The sequence below is a fragment of the Uloborus diversus genome, chromosome 1 (assembly GCF_026930045.1).
Source record: "Uloborus diversus isolate 005 chromosome 1, Udiv.v.3.1, whole genome shotgun sequence".
Classification (NCBI taxonomy): domain Eukaryota; kingdom Metazoa; phylum Arthropoda; class Arachnida; order Araneae; family Uloboridae; genus Uloborus; species Uloborus diversus.
The window spans coordinates 75512702-75525169 of NC_072731.1; the positions used below are offsets into that span (position 1 = coordinate 75512702).

The 12468-nt window shown below is 33.5% G+C and overlaps 1 protein-coding gene across 1 annotated transcript in view; it reads right to left on the bottom strand.

Moving 5' to 3' along the window:
* Positions 1–5726: 5726 nt before the first annotated feature.
* LOC129234654 (transport and Golgi organization protein 2 homolog) overlaps positions 5727–12468 on the bottom strand; it is an 81494-nt gene continuing 74752 nt past the window's right edge. Inside the window, exon 7 of the mRNA XM_054868694.1 lies at positions 5727–6118. Within this exon, the coding sequence (XP_054724669.1) occupies positions 5962–6118 (157 nt within the window). The 3' untranslated portion in view covers positions 5727–5961. The remainder of the gene's footprint in view (positions 6119–12468) is intronic.

The following is a 12468-nucleotide window of genomic DNA, read 5'->3' on the forward strand; positions in this document are numbered from 1 at the left end:
CTTTGCGTCCGTGGACAGTTTTCAAAAAGGTTGAATAAATACATTTAAAAGAAAAATAAGTAGGAAGAAAAAACCAAATCATGAATTTAAAGGCGTTTCATAAATATTTACATTACCAAAATAAAATCTCATCTTCATCGAAATTCAAAATGTTTCCTGTGATTTTGCAGTTATTTCCTCAACAATTTTTACAAATTACAGAGTATGGAAGTTCATATCGACGTCATATACATTTTGTAGTGTTGCATGGTTCGTCTAGTGTGTTTTGGCAAGTAAGAGTTATTCTAGCGCTGGCCGTCTGGATAGTGGCTGAAATTCTCCATCTACCAACTGCCATCCTGAAAGTTTGGGATCACGAGTTTGTAATAGGGAAGTTTTCGATTTTTAAATTTTATTTTTATATGATGCAGTAACATGTATGAACATCATAGGTGAAAAATTTTTTGCGATACGATAAGTAGTTTTTCTTAAATTAATTTTTAAATTTCAAGCGCTTGTGACGTCAAATGGCATAGGAAGTGACATCATGCGCTCTTCCGATAGGGGAGAAACCGAAGGACGTGCATTCGACTTCGAAGACCAAAACGTAAAAGGCTTTCTCCTCGAATTTAACTCCTCGCGTTTCTGGAACATTAAATGTCTCATCCCCTCGGAAATATTCGAATACCTCATTGGTGTTACTTGAGGAAGATTATTTAGATTATGCTTTAACGAATCCAGCCTCCATAGTGTGTTCAAAAGGATTATTGAATTTCTAAAAAATAAAAATATCAGCGCGCTCAAAATGTCCCTAACGAAAACAAGGATCTTCGGCGGAAGGCTGCCCATTCAAGGTTTTTTCAAATAAAGCCCTGCAAATGTACTCGATATAGGTAATATTTCGATTCATCTTGCGTTGGGGGCAAACGAGCTATGTCAAAATTTTTCTTTAGCTCAATTCTTTCTCCTAAGGTATTGATTGTAGCGAAGCGCGCTTAAGTGGCCTGTGTCGATGTTACCTACATATAGTGACACAATAATCTTACAACCGATTTCAACCAAATATTTCAAAGTAACATCTTTCGATGATCTGAAATGGCGTGATCAACAGTCTTAAGAGTCAAATCTTAAAAACAAAGGATATACTCCGTGATAATAGATTTTTTTTATTCAGTTATACTAATAGTTTGTAACTTTGGATGCCGATGTAGGATTAAGTTTTAATTAATATTAAAGTTGAAATATTATTACTGTATATTCCTTATGGCGTTTTCAGAAAACATAACAAGGCTTTCCCACCAATAGATTTCTGATGGCTTGAATGTCACGAACTTGATCAGATTGTGTGGCAAAATTGTATTAAAATATTCATCCTGGTGTTCTGGTGAATCCCTACAGAGACAGGAACAGGGACCTTCGGGGGTGATGTATTAAAATATTCTTAGAAGAATTATGTAATAAAAGGATTAAAATGTCTGCATCCTTCGCAACTACCATCACTTGTTTTTCCTGGGCGATTTTTACAGCTTCTTCCACTATCACCGTGTCTGCGTCAGCGTCACCTTCTGTTTAAATCACAAAATAACCTCTCCTTTGAAAATAGCTCGCCAGCATGTTGACAAAACGTTGTTTTTTTACAGAATTGGAAAGAAAATTGTTTTTCGGAATAATTATAGGTGAATTTTCATCTAATGCTTTTATATTTGGTTTCTTACACCCATTGAATACTATGGTCTGTTTTCCAAATCTTTTGCTTTCATATGCTTCATGTTGACTTTCATATCTCGAAGTATTTTAAACGAGGATCAGGATAACTGATGAACCAATTCGCCGCCATCAAGAAAGTAGGAAGTACTCCCATGCAGATCGTTTTTTTTTTTTTCATTCAAGGTATCTAACGATTTTGCGAATGAAGATTGATCTGTTTTTCTCATTTGCTGAGTACTATGGTCGAATAATGTAGCTGTACAAATATATTTGAGAAACGAATGTTGACACGCCAAAAGAATGACTTTCTGGTTGTTCAAAAAATTTTGTAGGAAAAAATAAATGAGTTATTGTTTTAATTAGAATGGAATAACATCGGAAACGTTCTTTCTAACTATTGAAAAAAAAAAGGAAAAAATTCTTAGTCAAACAATCTTTGTGTTAGGCTCCTGGATATTGTTAGGATTTTGGAGAATCACCCTTATATATTCTTTATTTTATTTATATAGGTGTCATTTCACGTTAACTGACCTAATTTTTCAAATCGTCCCCACTTGACTCTCTCTCTGATTTGAATGAAATTTTATAGAAGTATAGAGATGCCGTTGAAATTAACCTATGCAAATTTTCAGCTTCCTAGATTCAAATCCTGAGGAGTTAGGGTTTCCCAAAAAAGTGATCCAAAATGGAGGAGCTTTTTGTAACGCCATTTTTTACATTAAGTTTGCAGAAAATTTTAACACACTAGAAACCTGAAATTTTAGGAGCTTAAAGTAGAATAGGCTGTTAATACTTTCAAGTATTTTTGGGAATTTGAGCTCATTAGATTTTTTATTGCACGTGACATGCACATGTAAACTCGTGAAAAAGTGCGGCGGGGAAATTTTTTTCTGTACTTTAATTTGTCATAAAATCTGGACAAAATTAATTCAAAGGCTCATACATCGTGATTATGTTGTAAAAATACTTGTGTTTGATGGGTTAGAGTTTCAGAGCTTAAATATCCATTTATAAAAGATATTGTCATTCAAAGTTGATATCAAAACCGTTCAAGTGAAAAATAACGTATTTTCAAAGCGCTGTAGCTCAAGTTCGTCACCTCGCATCTTCTTTTCGTTAATACCATTAGAAAGAACATATTTTTTTTCCTTTCGAAACAAGTTTTTTTTTTTTTTTTTTTTTGATGGTGTTCTTTCGAATAAGGATTTAAAAAAAAATGAGCTTGAAATTCTGTATGTCGTAACGAATCGCCATGTTTAAGCTCTCATTAGGAGAAATTTTATCACACTGGAAGTCTAAAATCTTAGGATTTGTAAGAACTTTTAGTTGTCAATACGTTCTAGTATTTTTATGAATTTGAGTACATTAATTTTTGTGTAACACGCATGCAAAGCCGTAAGAAAATTCGCAGTGGGGAAACTTTTCCCTAGATTTTAGAATGTCATCAATTCTGAACAAAAATGATTAAAACTCTCTTACTTTGTAATTCTATTGTCTATACGCATGCTTTTAATTTGTTATAGTTGCAGAGCATAAATATTGATTTTCTAAAAGATATTGGCATCCAAACTGGCTGTCAAATCGATCACATGAAAAACAGCCTATTTTTAATGCGCTGTAGCTAAAGTTTGTCACCTTGCATCTTCTTTTCGTTGGTACTATTAGAAAGAACATATTTTCCCTATAAAAATAGTTTCTCTCCTATGGTGTTCTTTTAAATAAGCGTAAAAAATGAGCTTGAAATACCATTTGTCGTTAGCGAGAAAACCTCGTTCTACAATAAATAAAAGAATGCCGAAGAAACCGACTAATAGGGATTTTGCAACTGATTTTAGTCATAAATAGTTTTTTAATTCTCTTTTAAGAAGTCTTTTGCAAATTAAGTATGACAGAAACAGAAAAATACCCTGTTCTGGAAGCAGACTAATAATACATCAGACAGAACAAGATATTTTTCCTTTTCTATCATATTTCATTTGCAAAAATCCTTCTTAAAAGAGAAGTAAAAAACTACTTCTAACTAATAACAGTGTTGAAAAATCCCTTTTATTCTGTTTCCACGGCATTCACCATTCTTTATTTATTGTAGAACACGATTTTTTCGCTGACGGCAAATAGTATTTCAAGCTAATTTTTTAACGCTTATCTGAAAGAACACCATCGGAAAGAGAAACTATTTTTATAAGGAAAAATATGTTACTTTTAATGGTATCAACGAAAAGAAGATGCAGGGTGACAAACTTTAGCTACAGCACATTAAAAATAGGTTATTTTTCATGTGATCGATTTTGACAGTCACTTTGGATGCTATTATCTTTTAGAAAATCAATATTTACGCTCTACGACTGTAACCCATTAAAAACATGTATATTGACGATAGAATTAATAAGTATGAGCTTTAAAATTATTTTTATTCAGAGTTTATGACACTCTAAAACCCGGGAAAAAGTTTCTCCACTGCGTTTTTTTGTGACTTTGCATGCGTGTTACACAAAAGTAAATGAGCCCCTATTCATAAAAATACTAGAACGTATTGACAACCAAAAGTACTTTCAAATCCTTAAATTTCAGGTTTTCAGTGTGATAGCATTTCTCGTAATGTGAGCTATTCGTTACGTCAGACAGAATTTCAAGCTTTTTTTTTTTTTTTAATCCTTATTCGAAAGAACATCATCGAGGAAAAAACTTGTTTCGAAAGGAACCAATATGTTCTTTCTAATGGTATTAAAGAGAAGAAGATGCGAGGTGACAAACTTGAGTTATAGCGCTTTGATAATAGGCTATTTTTCACTTGAACGGTTTTGAGCCACTTTGGATGACATTATCTTTTAGAAAATAGATATTTAAGCTCTGAAACTCTAACCCATTAAAAACAAATATTTTTACAACATAATCACTATATAAGAGCGTTTGAATTAATTTTGTTCAGATTTTATGACAAACTAAAATCGAGGAAAAAATTTCCCCGCCTCGCTTTTTCACGAGTTTACATGCGTGTTATAAAAAATCTAATGAGCTCAAATTCCCAAAAATACTTGAAGGTATTAGCAGCCTACTTTAAGCTCCTAAGCTAAAAGGAGCTACTTTAAGCTCCTAAAATTTCAGGTTTCTAGTGTGTTAAAATTTTCTGCAAACTTAGTGTAAAAATGGCAATTTGTCACAAAAAGCTGATCCGCTATTTTGGATCACTTTTTTGGGAGACCCTAGATCCTCAATATTTGGATCCAGGAAGCTGAAAATTTGCATAGGTTAGTTTCAAAGGCATCTCTACACTTCTATAAAATTTAATAAAAATCGGAGATGGTCGAGTGGGGACTCCTAGGACACTTGACATGGAATGACTCACGGATGATATGCGTACACCTAAGAGAGCATGAAATTATGTCATACAAAAATGAAAGAAAACTTGCTTTCAATAGATAAACAAATTAAAATATTATTTCTTTCAAAACTTTCTTTTCCTAATTCGAAGTTATCTATCTGTAGGCAATTAGCTAAATTTAGCCGCACTTGAGCAACGAGAATATATGGACATGTTTGCCTATTAGACGATAAAACTTTGAATAAAATTGAAGATTTCATAGTTTGATTCAATATTTTTTGTTAGTAACTTAAGTTAGTAAGTTAAAAATCCTAAAAATTAAATAAAGCTTTTAAAAAAAGAAGGCGGAAAAAGTTTAAAAGAAAAAAAAAAATAATTAAAGAAAACTTCTTTGAACATTTTTTGATACCTATTCTCTTATTCATATGCTCTTTTTTTTTTTTTTTTTTTTTTTTTTGTAGAATTTACCGCATTTGAACTTTTCGCGTATTTTATGCAACACACTGAGCATCAAATATAAGCAAAATCTGTCCTTTTGAAGGTTAAAACATGCTTCATTTATTCCTAAAAAATCTAGCATTTTTAAATAGATAATATAATAATGAACATGATAAATTAATAAAAATGATTATCAAACTTAATAGGACTTCAATCTATAAGACTGTTGACAAATGATTATAGAAGCAAAAAAAAAAAAAAAAAAAGAAAGAAAACGCGCTTTGATGATCATCGAAGTAACGTTTTACTTCTGAGTTCAGGAGAAAATAAAAAGCACAATTATAATAGAATCTGATATAAAGTAACATACATTCATGACTTGTTACTATAGACTGTTCTTGTTTTTAACCATCACAAGACTGTTGCCCCAAAACATTACAATATATAAACAGTCCTCAACTGCTTTTGCAATTTGCTCGTATCTTGACTTCTTTGGTTTTTGACACTAAAAAGAATCATAGCCGTGACATAATCCTGCTCGGATCTTGTATAGCGAACTTCATATGAGTCGTGATCCATGTGATGTCAGAGGTGACGTCGATGGGCTCTTTCATCGTCTTCTCAACGTAATCTACCTGTCCATGTCCATCAACCAAAATGACTGTGTGTGTCCTGTCAAAGGGAAAAAGGCAGGTTAGAAACCTGTTGCAATATTTTTCAATCCAATAAATAGTGAACCTCCTCCAAATTTTTATGTCTTCTCCCGTGTTCCCTAATAAAGTAAATGTCTCCCGAATTTCCATCACATCCGCGATATTCCCTAAAAAAAGATGGTTCAGAAATCTTTATCGCAGGATCAAAATGAACCCGTTTTTAGAAAATCGCTATCGCAAAAACGAATCCTTCTTATACTAGATGATGAAATTTCTATCCACCCGAAAATGTTTCAAACAGGTCGGTTTTATTTTTCTTCTAAAACTTTCATTTCCCAAAAAATGCTGTAAAATGTTTCTGATTTTTCTCTGCTCTGAAGTTCTATCTGCTACAAGGAATGTTTATTATTTGTAGGAGAAAACAAACGTGTGTCTATTTTTAAACATTTTTTAACGTAAAAATAAATCGCTTCTTGCATTTCTTTATTACTAAGAGTAGGGTAAAAAAAAAAGGGGGGGGAGGGGGTGTGAATAGGGAAAAACCTAATTTGGGATATGGCGTTCATTTTTTTTAATGAAGGATCCGAGGAATAGGAAAACTGACGCCTTTTTGTTAGTTGCATAGAGAGAGGGAAAAATATTGTAAGATATTGGAAGGCAACATTCTGCCATGTTCCGGAGAGGAGATATATTTCTGCTTGAAAAAAATAAAAAATAACCCCGCGGTGCTTTTCATTCATTCACCAAGTAGTACATGAAAATTTCAAAAACGAGTTAGAGCCATTTCTCGAGAAAGTCAACCCTTTGTCCCCCACACGTGACAGTTCGTACATATTTCATTAAAAAGTAGTAATTTTAAAGGGTAATGACGAAATTTTTCGCTCAAGAAATCACACATAAGTTTGTAATTTGTTGAGCAGAAAAATTTTGTTCATTAATATTTTAAAGTATTATTTTTAACTAGTGGTATCCGCACGTCTTTGCCCGTAGTTGAAAATTAAAAGGTCATTCGGTTCGCCTGTATGTTTACAAATAATGGATGACGAAATTCTCGCCAATTGACTATGTTCATTCGCTCTCCCATTCCACGTCGTGATAATTTCGTAATTTACTCGTCCATCTTGTGATAATTTTGCTCCGGAAAATGTTCTTAAAATTGAAATAGAAAAAGAACAAAATCGAATTATCGAAAAATCACTTCGAGATGCACACCCCCATGCTACAAACTAACTTTGTGCCAAACTTCATGAAAATCGGCCGAACGGTCTAGGCGCTATGTGCGTCACAGAGATCCAGACATTTTACAGACATTCAGACATCCTCCGGACAGAGAGACTTTCAGCTTTATTATTAGTACTAGCCGCCTGCGGCGACCAGCTGGTCCGCCTTTTTACGCCATTTGCCTTTTTGCGTCAGGGTTGCCGCATTCGGCGGCTGCTTAGACAATTTAGCGACAGTATTAATCAATGCTTTTCTCTTTTTTCTCAATATTATCATTCGCCTTTTTACGCCGATGTTGCCGCCTTCGGCGGCTGCTTAAACAAATTTCTAGGCAGTATCAATCAATCTATATCTATCTATATCATTAGTAGTTTGAATAAAATATTTTCTAGATCTATCTCCAGTTCCGTCGTTTGGAATATTTTTAAAGGAAGGGGAGGGGAGACACAAACGACGTACTCTTCATGCAAATTTTGTCGAAAAATAACAAAAAGCACTTCTACTTTTATGTGAAAGCATTGTTTTTTCAAAGACATGGTGTGTGTGGGGGGGGAGGGCACTGACACCCCCGTTGAAATTCCTTAAATGACGGGCATGCCTCTTTCTTGCTGTCCATCTTTTATATTGACCTCTATATTTGTCTATCTATCAATCTATACGATCTGTGCGTATCTACCTCCTGACAGTACAATCTTTTTTTTAGTTTATATAAGTATTAATTTGAAAACAAAAACATTTTTTGCCCACTCAACCTCTATCTGTATCTGTTATCTACATAACCTAACCGGCCAATCCGTAACAAAAACAAAGATCATGCAAAAAAACCGCGGGCTTTATTTATTTAATCAAAATAGCCAGCAAAAAAAAAAAAAAAAAAAAAAAAAAAACGGGTCTATGTTCCCCGTAGTGTTCAAAAAGTAGCGCTTGAAGAAAAAAAAAAAAAAGGTGAAGAGAAGGCAAACGATTTTAGTTGGATCACGTGATGAGGTTAGCTCGGAACTCAGCCGGCAAGCGAACAGCTCGCGTTGTGTTCTGCCATTATAAAAATTGTTAAAAAAAAAAAAAAAACTATGTGCGTATTTTTAAAAACTTTTTTTTTCTGAAGGGGGGGGGCAGAATGTTTTTACTATTACCAACTAAAATTTTAGAATTGAGGGTTCAATACTTTTTGCAGGATGGGTTTCGAAAAAAATTAAACCCAGAAAAAAATGCAAAATAAAGGTTTTTTTCAAAAATTTATAAAAAATACAAAAAATGCTCTATCTTCAAAATTTTTTCATTCATCATATTTAAATTAAATTTCCTACACTATAGTACAAAAAATATTTGTGTGGTACGATTGGTTCGGGGTCTGTGAGGTAAAAAGTACTAAAAAGTGCAAAAAAACACATAAAATATTAAATAACTTTTTTCTATTTAAAATATCAAAAATCGAAGCCCGAGGTGCACATTTTCGGCAAAAACTGCACCTGTGTACCAAATTTCATCTTTCTAGGCCTTACCGTTTTCCAAGGATGCGCGCCACAAACACACACACATACACACACACACACACACAAATATCTTGTTTTATTATATGTACAGAAGAAGATAATATAATAATATAAAGAAGATGAAGCATATGACGCGAGGCTGAGGGTTTTTTAGTTTAAGATGAAAGCTTTCTTTTTTGTAGGGAAGAGTTAAAGGTTTTTTTGGTGGGGGGGGGGGGGGGGATTTTTACAACAGGTTTGTTTTTGATGAGATATCACATGTTTTTGCTTGGATATTATTACTTTGTCTTTTTTTTTTAGAATTGAGAATTTCGAGTCATAAATATTCAGTTGAAACAATGTTGTTTTGTGTTTTTAAGGAACAATAATGGCAAGCTTAATTTTACGTCATGTTATTTTCTGACCAGTAAGATTCTATGTTCGTTTGGTGAGAATTGGGCAGTTTAAATTTTATTGCAATTCTTGTATCCTCTCTGTTGCAAAGAAAGCTACTTGGATAATAAAATACTATATTTTAAATTATATTGTTTTCAAGTATTTTACAACTTCGCTATAAATTCTATTAGTTTCTTTATTTGACGGATTATTCAACATTTTTATGAAGTTTTTTTAAAATGTTTTTACAACTTGCGGGCTATATTAATCTAGCATTTCTCTACATAGTATAAAATGAAGTCCCCAAAAAGCGTCTGTTTGTTTGAACTCGCAAAACTCGAGAATTACCCGGCGATTGCGCTGAAATTTTCAAAGTTTGTTCCTTTGAGTCCTGAGAAGGTTTGCAGAACAGTTTGAAAACAACTCTATTAATAGTTATTTTTTTATTCCAATTTACTTCCAATTTTCATAAATTCCCGAATATGGGGGTGAAAAATTACTCGCAAATAGTAATATTACATATCGTTAGAAAGGGTAGAATTTTCCGCGTTCTACCCAATTTGTTTCAATGCTCTAACTTTATTATGGCGGGAGTTATTTGCGTTTTTAGCTCGAATTTTTTTTAGGCTTAGCTGAAATTTAAGCACTTCTTTCTTCATTAAATAAATCAATAAAAAGTGAAGGAATCGTCCCACAGCTTTCTTTTTGACGCCATTGGAAAAAGCGACCTTTTTTACTCCAGATCTAACTCGACCTATGGTCGAAAAAATAAGCTTTTATCTCGAAAGGAAAAAAACGTTACAAGCCTTTTTAAATCAAGTTTAAGAAATCGCGATTCCATTCAAATTGTGAACCATTTTCTTTCGCATTTTAATTCCTTAAACTTATTTCATTTTGTGTTTCCATGGTTACGTATTTTAAATCCATCTTTCTGGATTTAATTTCTAAAAAGTATTTTAATATTGTCGTCATTGTTTGGAAAGGAAATCATGATGTTTTTTTAATTTATTTTTTACGCCTGATTGTTGAATATACGTCACTTGACACAATTTTTATTTTCAAGGTGGACCGGGCAAAGACGGGCAACGCAGCTAGTCAGTTTTTATGTAATGACTTCTTTTCTTAAATCATGGATTTTTTTACGTTTTATGGGATAATTTTAATTGTTGGATGATTTATCTTTCTTTTGATGGAACTCTTTGTCTAGTTTAATATCTAGTTTTGTTTAAAAGTTCACTAAAAAGACAAAATAACGTATGATATGACCAAGCAAAATAAAAAAAAAACCTAGTCTTTAAATATTTTAAATTTTAATGTGTCAGAAGAATCATAGGCGGATTTACGGGGGGTGCCAGGGGGTGCGCCGCACCCCCAAAATTTTTGACTGGGTTTAAAAAAAAATTAATGTAGTATTTGTCACTCAGAAGCGCAGTTGGGTAAAAAAAAATTTCATAGCTGCTATACTAGTGCTGTGTTATAGTATAGAATAATTGTTTGCTCTGTAATTGTGTATTTATTGGTATATCAATACGAATTCTTCTACTTTGAAACAACTATAGATAATCAAGTCCAAAAAAATAAACTTAATAAAATCTACTCCGAACTCAATTAAAGACCAACATTTTTCCGGTAAATTTCCAAAAAATTTGAAGGAGGACTCCCGGAATTCTTGCTGCAGTGGTGCATTCAGGGGGGATGGGGCACAATACTGGTGACGCTGCCCACAGAATGCTGAGTTGATGTTTTTAAAAAATAGATTTTTCATTATTGAAGAGAAGAAAAGATCTCATTTTAGGAAAATGCAGTTATTTTAAGAAGAAAAAAAAATATTGGGGAAAAAACCTTAATTTATTTCAAAAAGAGAAATATTGACCTTTAAATGTTTCAACAGCTTCAGATTATTGACGGAGAATTGTGTGTATCCTCCCCCCCTCCTCCTCGCACAATCCTCTTTCTTTCATACTCCCCCCCTCCTTTTTTTCATTTTTTCATTCTTTCTATTTCGTTTTTATTTTTTCTATAAGTCCTCAGTCCCCCCCCCCCCCCCGTTGCCCTCTCTCTTGCCATTGTTATTACGGAGTATCTTAAATTTCGTTTTTTGGGCTTCAATTTCGGAACATTTCCAAGGAAGATCCTATAATCACCTAAAAACATCGAAAATCGTTTAAAATTGTGTTTTCGGAGCTTCAGTTTTGGAAAACTGCTGTGTCCCTAACGTTACCAAGTATGGTCTTCCACTCATGTGTTTAAGATTTTAATTTTGGAAAATATTCGAACAAGGGTCTCCCACCCCCTTTCTCTAATTATCATCAAAGATTGTTAATATTTTGGTTTTGAAAACTATACTATTTCGTGATAAGTAGGAGAAACTTTTTTTTTTGGGGGGGGGGGGCAGTAGCCTTTGAAATCCTCGTTTTAATACCATGGAGTATTGCATAAGTACTTCATTTTTAGGACTTCAATTTCGAAAATTTTCCAGGGGAGAGCTTCAGGACCATCGTCCGGGAACAGCATCAAAAATTGTCCACCATAGCGTTTTTGGAACTTTAATTATAAAAAATTAAAGAGGTAGTGGTAGGGGGGGGGACATATATTTCTATCTATTTTAAAAAAATCGATTGGGGTCAGTCCGTGAGTGTCATTCCTAACCAAAACTATGAATATGGACTATGATCACATTTATAAGACTTAAATTTCTAAAAACAGCCTTGGAGCCCCACGTATCATTCCTTGCCCTAAAATACCACCAAGAACTCTAAAACTGCGTTTTCAAAGCTACTATTGCAAATTTTTTCTGGGGCGTGAATCCCCTTTCAAACCAGAAGCTGGATTCGCCCCTTGCTTCTAACAACATCGATCTTTGTTTAAACCTTTTTCTGCAGTTTGAAATGTTAAGAACTGCTGATCGCCTAATGTTACTAAATATGGTTTACATCTCGTTTTTTAGACTTATAAGTGCCCCCTGGCCTAAAATTATTATCTGATTTCGCCACTGCCTTGTTGAAAACCCCCACGCCCCAGATCCCTGTTATTGTTGCACCCCCGAAATTTTCGTCCTAACTCCGCCTATGCAGAAGATGTATGCAACTGTACTCTACGTCAAATCGCGGATATCACGAATTTGCCACAGCGACTGCGTATGAACGTGGACTTGGCTCATTTCAAAAGTCTTGTTTAAATTAATTGCAAAAATTTTGTCTGTTAACAAATTACTGCAAAATACGGATATCTACACACATATTTCATATATTTCAATTCAAAATGTATTATGTTTGAAAAA